The 15,098-nt window shown below is 56.1% G+C and overlaps 1 protein-coding gene across 1 annotated transcript in view; it reads right to left on the bottom strand.

Annotated features, from left to right (window-relative positions):
- LOC104515053 (von Willebrand factor A domain-containing protein 5B1-like) overlaps positions 1-15,098 on the bottom strand; it is an 18,794-nt gene that overhangs the window by 210 nt on the left and 3,486 nt on the right. Inside the window, 15 exon segments of the mRNA XM_010158892.1 lie at positions 65-538; positions 763-886; positions 1,056-1,158; positions 1,524-1,595; positions 2,396-2,533; positions 3,090-3,407; positions 3,589-3,802; positions 5,804-5,991; positions 6,984-7,179; positions 7,408-7,593; positions 9,066-9,180; positions 10,633-10,714; positions 10,717-10,822; positions 10,906-11,016; positions 13,199-13,375. Coding sequence (XP_010157194.1) covers positions 65-538; positions 763-886; positions 1,056-1,158; positions 1,524-1,595; positions 2,396-2,533; positions 3,090-3,407; positions 3,589-3,802; positions 5,804-5,991; positions 6,984-7,179; positions 7,408-7,593; positions 9,066-9,180; positions 10,633-10,714; positions 10,717-10,822; positions 10,906-11,016; positions 13,199-13,375 — 2,604 coding nt within the window.

Below are 15,098 nucleotides of genomic sequence, written 5' to 3'. Positions count from 1 at the left end.
CGTGCGCCTACGGCATCCACTCCGGCTCTGTCTGCTGCTGCAACTCGATGTCAAAGAGCAATGCTTGGATCTTGGAGCCATCTGTCTCCAAGCCCCGGCCGCTGTCCGCTTGCCACTCGGCTGAGGCTGTGCTCTCTGGAGAGGAGAAGCGGCGGATGGTGATGGCTGGCGGGGAGAGTTCCTTCTCGGCCTTCAGGGCTTTGGAGATGCTTTCCACCGCGCTGCCCGAGAAGTGGCGGAGGCGGCCGGCGTCTTCCACGTGGCCACCGGGTCCCTCCGGTACCGCACCCGGCGTGGCGTCTCTGGTGGTGGGACTCTTCCCGTGCCCGTTGGGAACCAGGAGCTGCCCACCGGAGCCGTGGCCCTTGTGCTCCCCGGAGGGGCTGGCCCTTCTGGCGCTGTAGGAGCTGGAGGGGCTGAGGGCCAGGCGGTGGCAGGCGAAGGGAGACGTCCACTTCAGCTTCTCCATGGGGATGTTGACGGCATTGCAGAAGGCCGAGTTCATGAGGAAGGCACCGCAGGCCAACTGCAGAGACGCCTGCAAGGAACAGGGAGCACAGAGAGGAGCTCTGAGATGCCAACAGCTTCTGGGAAGTTCAGGAAAAAGGCATGCATGGATGGGGTCGCTCTCTGTCTCTGAGCAGTCCGTGGGACATGGCCATCAGAGGCAGCAAGAGGCAGGAGCCGGGGGGGATCCTCCTGCCCTCTGCTCCCCTGCAGTGATCACACAACCCTGCCGAGAGCCGGGGCCGAGCTGCTCACCAGGGGAAGGTAGTCTACGTTCTCGTTGTCGCCCTCAGAGCTGGCTTCGCTCACTCTGCTCGGAGACTTACTCATGAACCCTCTGGCAGCTCGAGTCAGCAGCCTGGTTTTATTGAAGGTCAGCCTGCAGGAGGAGGAAAAGGTGGCCATAACCTCCATGTCCCCCCTGATGCCCCACCCTCCCCTCCGAAACCCATCCCTGGTCCCCAGGCATCGCACTCGCTCCCGACTCCAGCTGTGAAATGCTGGGGTGTCCCTCCTGTCCCCCTCGCTTGTGTTTTCAACAGACCCACGGAGGCACAGAGGAAGGTCGAGCTGGCGCATACCTGGCTGCAAAGAGGCTCTCGATGGATTTTTGGGCTTGTTCAGAGGAAGCAGACAGGCTCTGTAATGGCCCTGGGAAGAAACGCAAAGCTGGGGGTAACACGGGGTGATACAGGAGAGCGAAAGGGAGCAGTGTCTGTGTGCTGGGACAGGGGGGTGCCTTATCCTGCTGCGAGGCTTTGGCAAAATCCTTCCTCCCTCCTCGCCTCCTTTTTCCTGTGCGGGTAACAAAACTCCTGTGCTTCTCAAAAATGGACCTGGGGGAAATCTGTATCCCAGGCCCCATCAGGGCTCTGTCCATTGCACCCCTGGAGAGAGTCAGGTCTAATTTTAGGTGATAAACACCCCAAAACTCAGGACAAGTATTTGGTGAAGAGCCCAAATCAGGGACTTGATGCACCTGCACCCCGACAAGCACCACCAGCCCTTTCCCCTACCTTCAGGGAGACTGCAGCGCTCCCAGCCAGAGGAAGAAGGGGTGCTGCAGGGCGACCTGTTCTCCTCTGCATCTGCAAGGGAGGAACCACGTCACCAACGCCGCCCAGCCGAAATCGCCACCGCATCGGGCTGCGGCACGGCCGCTCTCCCTCTCCGCCGCATTATCAGGTTAACGAGCCTGATCAGGGGGGATTTTAATTCAGCCACAGAGCTGACAGTGCCAGACGAGGTCCCATCCAACTCGTCTTCATTAGCGGAGGATTTGGTGACAAGCAAGTGTCTCACATCCCCTTGCCTCTAATCACACCCGGTTTCATCCCTCATGTTATCTGTGTTACGGCTGCCAATTAACTTCCAAGCAGTGTCAGCAGCCACTGCCTGCGATTTGGGAATTTCAGGGGAAATTGCAGCTTCTTCCCCAGTTAAGAAGACGGACTCCAGCCAGACACGTGTCTGGTGAGCACCATATTCAAAGAGGAAGAAAAAAAGACCAGAGATGTCTTTTCATAGACTGAACCACTGAGATGTCACCAGGAAGGAGACAAAACCCCAGGGAATCTTACTCGGGCCGTAAAATCCATCGTCTCCATTCTGGCCGCAAGCTGACTGGGGGCGTCCAGGGGAAAAGCCACGATGTCTTCTCTTTCCTGAGCTCAGGCTCCGCTGGCTGCCTTGCTTGGGTGCGGCCCCTTGGCATGAGAGAAGGGAATCGCCAGTGTTAGAGAGGGACTGGCACACCCAGGATGGCAACCCAACCCACAGACTGGTGAGCTTGGTCATCTCTGGGCGTGCAGACCTAAGAGCAGACCTTCTGCCCGGCCTGCCCTCCCGCCCAGGGCAACGTCTCGTCCCTCCGCCAGCCCCACGTTACCCGTGTGGGTGTACTCGATGACGGTGGGCAGGTAGGCGTTGGTGCTCAGGTCCACCGGCATGAACGCCGTGTACTTGCTGATGACGTTGCAGGCCTTGCTGGTGTGGACGGCGTTGACCTGGTAGCGCCGCCCGGACCCTGCCATGTGAGACCCCACAGGGTTAGAGTCCACGTGCCATGTGGGCTCCACCCACCCCTTGGATCCAGCTCCCAAACCCACCTCCGTGCTTGGGCTCCATGCCGAAGCAGGGACTGTATCCCTCTAAACTCTGCCTACTGCCTCTTCTGCTCTTATTTTACATGCACAGACGCACTTCACGGAGGAGAAGTTTGGCAAGACCCGGGCACGCGTGCAGCCCAGAGCAGTGACGTGTGGCTGCTCTTGGTCCCTCCGAGTTTGATGCCACCTCCCAACTCCAGCTGACTAACTCCATAAAAATAACCCCTGTCACCCACCGCGTGAAGCAGAGGAGCACGAAGGAGCACGAGCTCGAGCACGTTAACGGGCAGCGAAGCTGCGGGGGCAGGAGAAAAGTGCAAGGCAGCTGGAAGGGGCCGTTATTTGGGAACTACACAAGACATTCCCTAATATTTCACCATTGCCTGCCCTTGTATTAACTCGAGAGGCTGCTGAAGCTGCGGGAAAGCCCACCCCGAGGCAGGGCAGGGTCTGCTTGCAGGAGCTGTGCGTTACCGTGCTCGATCTCACACTCCTTCTCAGCGAGCTGCTCGAAGTCCCGGATGACCGACTTGGCTGCCAGGTGGTGGAAGGTCTCGCTCCACAGGTCAGTGTCGCCATCCGCCTGGCTCTCCCGCTCTTGGAAGAGAGGGCGTATGTCAAAGGTGACTTCCCACTGCACGGGCTCGTTGCTCCTTAGCCCCTTCACCACTGCCTTGCAGAGGGTCCTGGGGGAGCGCGGGGAGCTGCGGGCAGTGCCGAAGTCGAAGTCTTGGGGCTCCCAGTCAGAGGAAGTCTCTGTTTCAAACGTGAAGGAAGGATGCTGGGCAGACTCTGCAGAGAGGGGAGAGGCAGGTAATTAATCACATCTTTGAGAGCTGAATTCCCCACTGCCACCAAGAAACCATAATTAATACTTCCTAAGATTCACACGGTGGCACAGAACGCAATGCAACGCCACCGAAACCCCGGCACGGACAGGTGAACCTGGCTGTGCCCCCCTCTCTCCCGTTACCCAGATCCCCAGGGCTCCGGCTATCCGATGAGGACCGCAGACTGGCGCTGGCATCGAGTGGTCCCAAACCTCTTCCCAGAGCCACTTGCTGCAGCCCGTCCGGCACGGACGGGAAGTCGGCGCCGGGGCAGAAGGACACGCAGCTCCGGTGAAGCAGGGGCGGCCGGCGGGGGCCCGAGCCTGTGGATCCTCGTGGCAGAGACGAGCGAGCCGGCTGCAAAGGACTGAGAGCAGAGCGAACGTTAGGGCCGGAGCTGGCTGCAGCCCATGGCATGGACCTGCTCCATCCTTTCTGATCCAGTCTGCTCCCTTCCCAATCCCAGCGTGAGATACAGTCACGCAAACCCACGGGTAGCTCAGCCCTGGCTGGGATTCGTGCCCAGAGGGGTGTCCCCAGGGGACCCTGGCCCCCAGGGCTCCTTCCCCAGACATGTGGAAGGTGAAATATGAGTTTCATCCCTGCAGGCATCTTAATAACTTCACTTGGGAACCAAAGGAAAGAAGACAGACAGGAAGATCAAGGACCAGTTGCTTAGTAACGAAAGGAGTGAGGCGCAGGGGATGAGGAGAAGGAAATTTTTATCTTTTTTTAACAAGACTGTTTCCCCACTTTCAGAAGACATGAACTTCCCCACAGCACCTCCAGTGCCACATCCCGCATGGATGTCCCCCTCTGTGGCTAGCAGAGACACCAAGTGTCTGCTCTACCCCCATCCCCAGGGCTGTGGGAAGGTCCCTCCAAAACACAAGACCAGTAAGGAACAGAAGTAGAAAGAAGTGGTGGATCCCAGTGCTGGATGGAAAGACGTTTTCTCTGTGTGGCAGGCAAGAACACGGCCTCCATCACCACCTAATTTTTGATGCTCCATGAGACCACCAGCAAAAATGGGAGGCAGGCAGCTCCAGGAGCTACTTAGTGAGCTAGGATTGAGATATTAAAAGCAAACCGGGGACAGAAACCCTTGCCAGACCCTTTCTATTCAAAATCTGCTCCTTCTCCTGCCCGAGCTCTCCTTCCAGAGGAAGCTGGCTGGGAACAGAGCCGGGGGTTTAAGCTGCTCAGTGCTTTGACCTTTCCTTCCCAGCACGACGCGCGCGGAGAGGAGCTGAGGGCTCACGTTCACACCCCTGGAAATGTCAAGCCCTGGCAGCCTGGGACTGAGACTGGGAGAGAGGCTGGGAGCCCTCGCAGCACGAGGGATGGCAAAACCAGGCTGCAGTTAATTAAGCCCAGGATGCATGCTGTTAACCACTTACTGCCCTCCGGAAGGGAGTAGTTTCCATCTCTGCCTTCCCGCTGCGTGTAGGAGGATGCTCCGTGGAACCTTTGCCATGCAGGTAAGGTCACAGGCACCCCTAAAAGCTGGTTGCCCCTTGTCAAATGATGCTGTTAGCCTCCCTTACTGCTGCAGCGGGAGGCTGGAAGTCTCGTTCCTCCCTGTGGAGCAGTGGCTCTTCTTCCCCTTCGCCCCCTCATCTCACCCCCAGCCCCCCTTCACCCAGCCGATCTCTAACCCACAGAAGCGAAGCGAGAGCCTCAGACATCCCTGCTCTGAGTTTCCATGGGAACAAAAGTGCTGCTGGTCCTCCCAGCCCTGCAGATGCTGATTTCAGGGCAGAGCATCCTGGCGATGCCAAGGATAGGAGAAAACCATCCCTACCCTTCCACAGATCAGCCTAAAAAATCTTCCCAAATTTCCCCTGCTGCAGGCAGGGGATGAACACTGCTCAGCAGATGTACCACCACACAGGTCCCTGTCAGCCCGACACTGCACAGGGTTGTGGTTCCAGCTAGATCAGCACGAGATCTGCTCTGGGACAGATTTTCTTTTCCCCTGCAAGGCAGAGATGTGCCCCAGCCGTGTGGAGAGTTTACATCCCATGGCCAAACTCCAGGGAAATAAGAAGGAAGGAGCAGCCTGGGGCTCAGAGCAGCAGCGAGGTGAAGCCCAGGCTGCTTAGAGAAAGGGGAGAGGCATTTAGCAAGGAAAAGCTGGACTCCCGCGGGGAAGCATTGCTATGGGATACCAGGATGGCACTCTGCTCCCTGCTCGGCATGATTCCTACACGCTTGTGATGTGCTGCAGCACAAAGCACGGGCACATACACATACATCTCAGGAGTAGCATGAGCCAGGCTCTTACGCCGCTGAGGTTTTCCTGCTGCGGCACGCTGGCCTCTGCCTGCTGGCAAAGCCTCTCCAGGCATCACATACCTGGAAATCCGCCTGCCAGGGCTCGGGACTGATCTGCTGCAGGTCCTGCAGGTGGGTTTTCCGAAGGGGGTTTTTCACTAGGGCGGTGCCGGGATCGCTGGCCGTGGGCACCTTCTTGCAAGGCTGGTGGTCGGCGATTTGGGTGGTGCTATACGCCCGTCTCCTGGAGGAAGCCTTCACGACCATTCCTGCACGGTGGGAGAGAGGATGAGCTCCGCTCCGGAGCGGGACCAGCCAGCACTGTGCACCCTTGGCTCAGGGGAGCAGGGAGCCCAGCCCAGTGGTCTTCCCAGGGCTGAGGGACCCAGGCTCAGCCCTGCCCTGTTTGAAGCGAAGCAAAGAAACCATGAAAGGAAATGAGAGCCTACACTCCTAACTCCTGGGGCTGTGGGGAGAGCAGGCTGGGGAGGTTTTGTCTGAGCACTTTTCAGCCAGAAAAAGCTTGACTGCGTTTCCCCAAACCTCCCTGGAGAAGACAAAAGGCTTCACTAATGAAATTTCATTAGCACAGACATTCTCCTGTCAGAGCAAGAGTAAAATTCTTTTTGGAAAGGCATGATAGCTCGTTGCTTTTGACAAGGTTGAGGGGATCTGCAGCACAGCTCCTCTCTTGAGTACGAGAGAACACCCCAGGAGTAGCAGAGGTGTCCTTGTCACACGGGTGCAGCCAGCTCTGGGGTGCAACCAGCTGCTTTATGCTGACACAAACACCCAGCCGAAGGGTGCTGGTGAGGGGAAGCCCCCTAGGGACAGGGCTTTGGATCCATTTCCCTCTCTCCTGGCTTCCAACTGCAGCTTGCAGGGAAGCAACTGCTTTGCAGGTGCAGGGACAGTCTAGCTGCGCATCCCATTTGCTCACTCCTCCTTCCCCGCACACCGGAGAGCAGCTTGGGAAGCTCGCAAATAATTATTTGGCCAAAGCTAGAGCTGCTTTGAAAATCTCCAGGGAAGCCAGTTCTCCAGGGCTTCCCTTGATTTCCTGACAGGTTTGGATAAAACATCCAAACCAAACAGACTCGCTCCAGCCTCAGGAGATCTGTCATCCCTCCTGCAAAGCCCCCCAGCGCTTTGCAGCCGGAGAGACTGATTTGTCAGACAAGCAAATTGGCAGCATAGCGACGGAAGCTTGATTAGCGAGACAGGGGCGTTGCACCCACGCTAGTACAGAGGAAAATCTGACCGGTGTCCGCGTCTGATTCTCCCTCCGGATCTCTGCCCACCATCAGGTGATCAGGGGCACGCTCAGCAGGGCAGCAGCCCTCCGAGTCTCTGGAGTGGTTCCAGCTCTCCACGCCTGCTCCCTCCTCCTGGGAGTGAAAGAAAACAGAGCTGCCCGACTCCTGGGAGCGCATCATGCTGTAACGCCGCCGCTTGTCCTGGGGGAAAGCAGAGAGAAGGGGTAGGTCCTACCACTGCCTCCACCAGCCACCTCCCAGCCCAAGCACCAGTGCCCCTATCCACCGAGCTCCTGTTTGTCCCTGATGTCTCACTCACCATATCCCTTGAGGACAGAGAAAGAAAGCCACAGACACCTCCTGACCACGCGCGCACCGACACCCCCTCCTCCCAGGAGAGTCCTGCCAGCCAGCGCAGCAGGGACTCACAGATCTGGGGTTGGAGATGTACGGGGAGGTGTCACAGACGATGCCGTAGCCGACCAGGTGGTCACCAGGGAAGAGGCAACTGGTGCTGACAGGGGAAACCAAGACCTCGGTGCTCTCAGGGAAGACCCACTCCACGGACACGTCGCTCAGGACCGGTGCCATCGCCTTCTTCAGCGATTTGATCATCTGAGGGAGAAGGCAAAGGAGAGAGGTTATGCAGCCAGCGGACGTTGCGTGTGCCGGGGTGCGTTGCAGGGGAAGGGGAAAACGTCTCCAGGCAGATCCACCAGCTGATTTGTACCCTCTCCTGACCTTAGGAGCCTGCTCCCTCTTAGACTGCTCTGACGCCCGTCCCAGCACCCCCAGCCCCTGGACATGGTTATACCAAGGGCAGCAGAGCAGATACAAAGCACAGGGCTGCTCTCACACTGCATTTTGGCAGCTCAGAGCAAGGTGGGAGCTTGTGGCCACAGGTATCTTGCTTCGGTGCAAGGCAGGATCCTCTACCTCCCCCTCCCAGCACCCAGGAGAAGCTGTTGGCCTCCCCTTGTCCAAGCCCCAGCCCTGCCCCAAGCCCTGACGCCCATGAACCGACTGACAGCACTGCTATTTTTGGGCCAGGTCCTTGCCAGCACAAGCCACAGCTGGAGATCAGCAACTCTGCCAATTACCCATGTGGAGAAGACCAATATCCGTGAATATCGCATGGACAAACCTACTGGGAAGCCATCTACAAAACCTTCTCTGCACACCAGGGGAAATGAACACCAGATTTAGAGGCAGAACAGCTCAAATGTTCTCTATTGTTCCTGCTTTTTCACAGGCTGAGGAAGACACACCAGGCTGTGTTTTATCAGCCTATTAATTGATGCCTCAGACTGCTGAAGGCACCAAGCTGCACAGCCCGCAAAGCTCTTTATTAATAGCTCTGTAAAAAAACCCTCTCCCTTCACTGTCTTTGCTTTTAATTTACATCAGAAGTGTTGATGCCGTTCTGTCTTAGAGAGGTTTTTGTGTGCTCCAGGTTCCTGCAGAGGGGTGGACTGCTGAACTCCTCCTTTTGAGATCAAGAACGTAGGAGCCAGCTTTTTAGAGCTATTTAGGAGCTAAAGACCCAATTCTCTCTGGGTTTAGTCATCCGGCGGGTGATGGGCTGGGCACCGTGCTTTCACCCGGGGACAGAGCCGTTCTGACGGCGTATTTGCGGCACATCTTCAGGGGGAGAGTGCAAATGAAAAGGCTCCCTCCTTTACTTTAAAGTTGGCTTAATAGGCAAAGCTACCACAGCGTATCCCTCTCCCTCAAACCCAGGGAACTTCTCGCCTGAGCCAGGCCAGGGCTGAGCCCAACTTCAAAACTAATTGGCTGCTTTGATGCCGGTTCCTCTGCCCTCACCAGTGTCTGAGGCAGCGGCTCTTTGAAGCCAAAGCTGCTGCATCGCGGCTCTCGCTTCTCCCCGTCCCCGAGCAGGGGCTAAACGCACCCTCCCACTCCCTCTGACAGCCGGAGAGGAAGCTGCTCTGTCTGTCGCCCACCTGCTGCCGAGTGGGAGTGGGAAAGGCAGCACCAGGATGAGGAATGCGACCTGCTAGCGAGCCATGGCCTCCCCCTCGCTGGACCAGCACACGGTCAGAACCTGACAGCGTGGTCCCCTGTACCTTGGGCTGCAGTCTCTCGCCCTCCATCAGGAACTCGGCGATGCCCCTGGACACAGCAGCCAGCCCCCCCACCAGTCTCCTGCAGGCGTTTGGCCCGATGCCAAAGCTGTGGCACCTGCAGAGGGATGAAAAGCGGCAGGATGTGGGGGACGAAGCCATCCCAACCCCACAGAGATCACCCACTCTCCGCAGAACCCTCCACCTCCCACTTTATCCCACTGCTGTGCAGTTATGCAGCACATCCAGAGGAAAATAAACCAGCTCCTCTTTCAGGTGGCTGGCAGAAGGGTTGGGAACTGGCATCCCCCTCCGCTCAGCAGACCTCAGATCCCTTCCCCGAAGAGCAGCCTTCAGCCGTGACGCTCGGGGGCTTCCCAGCGGGACCCCGAGCCCCTGCCTCCTCTGCAAACACAAACGAGCTGCTTTGCTGCCAGTTCAGCTCTTCTCCCTGCTGAGAGTCTGTGGTCCTCAGCGCTACAGACCCAGTAATTATCTCTGCTCACAATTAAAATAAGCGTTTTCTGAAGGGAAGGGGAACCAGCCAGGCGAGGATGCTCCCCCGACTCCCAGCTCAATGAGTCAGGATTTGGGTTTGGCTGAAGGCTGCAAACCCAGAGCTGACCTGGAGCTGGGCAGGGAGGGCAGGAGCAAGCATCCCAGTGAGGACGGATGCGGTAGAAAGCCAGGATGGGTGGGATACAGACTTCATCCGGGGCAGCGGGTAGCTGAGGAAGAAACCACCCTCAGCATCTGCACCAGGGGCTTTTCTCTTATTGGTTTTTAATCCTCAGCAAATCTTAGGTCAGCCTCACACCCTCTCAGATAATGCTCTGATCTTCTCTTGAGACAAGGGCCGCACTCTGGACTCAGTGGCGCTGGGCACTGCCTTCCAGGGTCACCAGGGACCATGCTCTCACTCCGATCGCGTTCAGCCCACCACTGCACCTCTGTAAGAGTGAGGGGTGGGTTGCCCTGTACAGCTGGGAATCAGTCAGACCTCCATGGAGTAAAAAAAGGACAGAGCATCTTCCCTGACAAACCCTGAAGTCTGAGGGATAGAAGAGGAATAAGGTTTTTTCACATTTTTCTAATGTTTCATGCCCCCTAAAGAGGGAGAGGAGAAACCAGACCAGCCTGTCATCAGGGCTGGGGAACCAGGCTGCGAGCTCGATGCACAAATGAGCTGCTTTTCACATTGCTCCCTTTCAGCATATTCAATTCCGCACAGCCCCATCCTGGAAGCAGCTGGGGCCAGACCCAGATGTGCTTGGAAAAAAACCATAAAAAAACCCGGCAAGGAAGATTGTTCGTGTGTCAGTCTCTCCTCACAGGAAGCATCAGACGAGAGCCTGTGAAGTTGTCAGCCCAATTATCCTGCTTTTGATTGTTTAAAAAGCATCTGAACTTCTGGGATCTGTTCCAAACCCTTTGAGGTTCTCCCATGGCTCATACCAGCAATCCTTCCTGCCTCCCTCTCCCAGGCGGGGACGTCTGTGAGACGGAGCCGTGTCCAAGAAGAAGCGGGTCCCCCACCCCGCCAGGATTTCTCCCCCACAGCGGCGAGTACCTGATGGAGCAGGAGTGGTTTCGCAGCAGCTCCAAGACCTTCCCTGCTGACGGGCCGGCCCCGGCTGTCAGCAGGACGAACACCTGTGGATGGGCTGTCGAACGATCCACTTCAACGGCGATAAAATGTTGGTGCCACCCATATCGGCCCGGATCCTCTTGATGCTCTCGCAGGCGATGGCCAGGCTCTCCTGTGTGAAGGAGCGATGGAATCGTCAGCCTCTGCACCAGCACCCTCCGAGCACCCGGGAAACGCAGTTCCCCCGTCACCCACCTCGCAGTAAGGCTGACTGGCAGGGAAGAGGGTCTTGAAGGTGGATCCAAACCCAATGATGTTGAAGAGACACGCTGGCATCAGGCTCTTGAGAACGACCAACAGGGCATCCTGGGGGGTGGGAAGCAAGCAGACATCAGGTGTGCTGGGTCCCTCCCTGGATGTCCCAGCAACACTAGTAAAAGCTCTGCCCAGATCTTACCTTACTATCACCCCTTACTCCCACCTGGATTTGCATGCATGGCAGGACAAGGGGCAATGGCTTTATGTTGAAAGAGGGTGGATTTAGATTGGATAGAAGGATAAGAAATTCTTCCCAGAGAGGGTGGGGAGGCACTGGGACAGGTTGCCCAGAGAAGCTGTGGATGCCCCATCCCTGGAAGTGTCCAAGGCCAGGCTGGATGAGGCTTGGAGCAACCTGGTCTAGTGGAAGGTGTCCCTGCCCATGGCAGGGGGGTTGGAACTAGATGGGCTTTAAGGTCCCTTCCAACCCAAACCATTCTATGATTCTATAATTTGACAATAAAACAACTGCTTCTTTCACAGGCACTGCATGTGAAACCACTGCACGTTACTCTGCTCTTTCCAAAGCCCCTTCACGATATTTGGGTCCCCATGCAGTGAGGAAAATGGGGAGCCTTCCAAAAAAAAAAAAAAGATGAACAAATTTTTCTGTTTGTTTTTAACTGATTAAATTTGTGCTTGCAATACGGTTCTGCGGCGGAGCTGGTGGGTGAGAAGCAGAGTGTGAAATTGAGAAGTGTGACACGCAATGCATTTCAATGTCCAAACTTGCAAAAAATAAACAAACAGCTTAAAGTTACACAAAAGGAAAAGCCTCCCCCATCCCCAGTTCTCTTGTATTCATAGCTGGCAGCAATTAAAATAACCGGGAGAGACAGTTTTAAGCTATTTTCTTTACCAGAGGTTGTTATCTAACTTGCCTATTCCTGGTCTTTACATAAGAGAAGAGCAATTTAAATTGTCTTGGGCATATGTGATGGCCGTGGACAACTCCAGGATGAAGCTTGTGCTGTCAGCAACAGGGCAAGAGCCACCCAAGGAGGTCCTGAGCTTGCAGGGGCAGCAGGAGAGGGAGGCCAAATTAAAGGAAGGACTGGCAGCATTTCAGGAGCAGCTCCGTGCTGGGTATCTGCTGATGAAGGCAGACTCCGGCCAGTCTGCCTAGGGCAGCAGAAACCCTGGAGCCAGCCCCAGGAGAAGAGCTGCCAAGGTCAAAGGAGCAAGAGCAGCCTCCTTGCTTTGTCATACGTGGTGGCAGGGACGGAGAAACGGTGAAGACTGGGTGCTGGAGCTGCACAGGGAGCAATCCCCCACCTGGGAAGAGCCACAGGGAGAGGGGTGGCAGGTCCCCCCGGCTACCGACCCCCATAAGGCTCAGCAGCAGATTGCACGAATCGGTGAAATAACGCACGCGAATGGGGCTGCCCTTTAACAGGCTCCAGAGGACTTTACAGCAAGCTGTTATCTCAAACCTACGAGAATATATTTATACCACTGCTTCCCAGATGGCTCCTGGGATGCCAGCTCTTCCAAACCTCACTGCTGACATCTCATCTCAGAACTAATTACAAGGAAAAAAAAAAACCAAACGCCAATTTCTAAGTATTTCTGTTAAAGCTCTTCCCAAAGTGGGCAACCGATGCCTGCTTTCTGTTTCAGCAAGCGGAAAGATTTATTGCTTCTTCTGGTAAATATTGATCTTGATCCTGTTGCACTCGATATCTAGACAGCAGCTCAATAAGGAGAGATGTTTGCCTCCGGAGCAGTCAATTCCCAGTTATTAGCGTAGCTTTGGCAGCGTGCCTGATTGGTACCGGCACTGTCCTGGGCCTGGCTCCTCTCCCCAGCTGCACCAGGATGGGAAAGGAACCAGGATATTTGAACTTTCCACCCCAGCCACTTCATCCAAGGATCCCCACGTGGTCAGCACGTTGCCCTGAAGCATCCCTTGGAGCTCCCTGGAGGTTTTCCATGGGCAGCAACCTGCCTCGAGCCCTCCCGGAGACAGGGAGAGCTGGAGAAGGGACGCACAACACGCGTAACGCCAGCAAGGAGGGGGAAAGGAAAACATCTTTGCACGTGATGCGCTGATAGGAAGAAGAGGAACAGAACGGGGCAGAGCCAGCTTTGCCACAGCTCCCTAATGAGCCACACGGTTGAGATAACTAAAGCTACAGCATATAATTACCCCCCACCCCCTGGTAATGAACACTACCGGCACCCAGCAACCCCCACTGCTCTCTAACACTCCTCCCCTCCCGCGTGGTACCTTGGCGCGGGTGATGTTCATGCTGCTCATGCTTCTGCTGCGGTCCACGAGGAAGATAAACTCCCCTTGGGCTTTCCGGAGGTCTGGCTGGACGGTCCTCAAGTCTGGGCAGAAGTTGAGCATGACGACAGGGTGGTGGGGGATGTCCTTGTTCAGCCGCTTCCTGATGATTTCCGTCTACAAGGAAGAAGGGGAGAGCCTGAGAGGTTGATTTTTCTGCCCTTTTTCAGTTTGAGGGGAACCAGAGCAGGGCTGTGTGCCCAAAGATGTAGGCGTGTAGCCTTCTGTGGGCAGGGATCAGCTTGTGCTGGCCTCAGTGGTGACAACACCTGAGCCTGGGTTGTTCTATCCACCTGTGGAGCTGCCCTGTGGGCAAACAGGATTCCTGCCTCCTCCCAGCCCCTGTCACGCTTTGCCTGGGGGACAAAGGCTGGCAGAAATCAGGGACCCCAGCACACGTGGAGCGGCTGCATGCTCGGATGAGAGCCTGGAGAAGGAATGAGAAGATCTGGCCCTTTGCAAGTGTCCAAACGTTTCATTAGAGCCCTCCGGAAAACGTGGTTCATGAGCGCGGCTCGGTGCCGCACTGAGGCACGCCGGAGGTTTTGTCCGTGGTCACTCAATAAGGCAGTGCCAAATACAGCCGTCAGCATGGTGTGTTCACCGCTGCAACTCATTCCTGCAGCCCCTGGTTTGCTGTTTTTCCATTAAACACTCTGGAAAGCCGAACTGGTCGCTCAGGGCACCGTTGGATCGGAACCCCCACGCTCCGTGTCTACGTACACACGTAGCTCTGATGGCTCTCTGCACTTTGCCTCATTCTGTTTCAAGTATCATTAAAAATGTGATAAAATTAAACAGGAAAAACCCTCGTGGCTGGTTTATAATTGCTGTTATGTGTGTATAAAGCTGTCCTGGGTTTATGGTCCCACTGCTTTTGGGGGAGCTCCAGGACCCCACACCGTGGGGTGCGTGGCCTTTCGTCCGTGGTTCTGCAGCGCACAAACACGCTCGACAAGAAGCAGCTCAGTCCTCAGTGTCTGCCTTTGCCTTTTTTTCCCTTCCCCTCCCTCTTTCAAAGGCTGCTGTTTCTTTCTGGTTTCACCAGGAGTAAACCAGACCCCACATAACCGGGCTGGTTTCCTCCAGTGAGTCACATTCCTAGATCTCCGAGCTAACCACCAGCCTTTATTTTATGTAACTCACTCCACTCAAGAGTCAACTCATCCACGCAGGCTTCGCTTTCGGCTGCGCCGCCTGAGCGCTGCTCCGCTGACCCCTTGGAAAGACAGTCCCCGTTCCCAGGAACATGTACCGTGCTGTCACCTCTCACTCCTCCTCCTGCCTTTCCCTCTCATGTTTGGAGGATAAATTAATCAGGCACTGGGAATTCGAAGGGCTTTTTCCATCCCTGTTTTGCCCCATATCACACTCTTCTATTTAACATCTTTCCCAGCACGGATGTTTATTGCATTTCAGACTGGAGGGATCCTTGCTCTCTCTGCCTGAGGACCAAACCGTGGACCCTGACCTTCTCGCAGCCCCCCCTGAGCTGCTCCTGGGGACCTAAGACATAAAATCCCCGTGTGATCGGGATGAGCCCGATGGGTTTCCCCCTGACTTCAGAGGGGATTTTACAGGCAGCCTCGGAGCTGCTGCTCCAGGTCAGGCAGCAAAGCAAACGTCTCATCCACGCCGTCTCTCCTCCTCACCTCTCCTCCGTTCCCCTTCGCCCGTAATCCAATTACGGCAAACTAATCAGATCTTGTTGGCCGGGAGCTGATCCCAGCTCGCGTTCGTCCCCGCCACCCTGCTAGCTGCCGGGCATCCGAGGCTTTTGCATAACAAACCGAGGGCTGAGAATTAATTATCAGCTACTGCTGAAATTTCTGGGCTAATT

The sequence above is a fragment of the Eurypyga helias genome, unplaced genomic scaffold, assembly GCF_000690775.1.
Source record: "Eurypyga helias isolate BGI_N326 unplaced genomic scaffold, ASM69077v1 scaffold33120, whole genome shotgun sequence".
NCBI lineage: Eukaryota > Metazoa > Chordata > Aves > Eurypygiformes > Eurypygidae > Eurypyga > Eurypyga helias.
The sequence above is the reverse complement of the archived record's forward strand: the minus strand, read 5'-3'. Positions and strand labels throughout refer to the sequence as shown.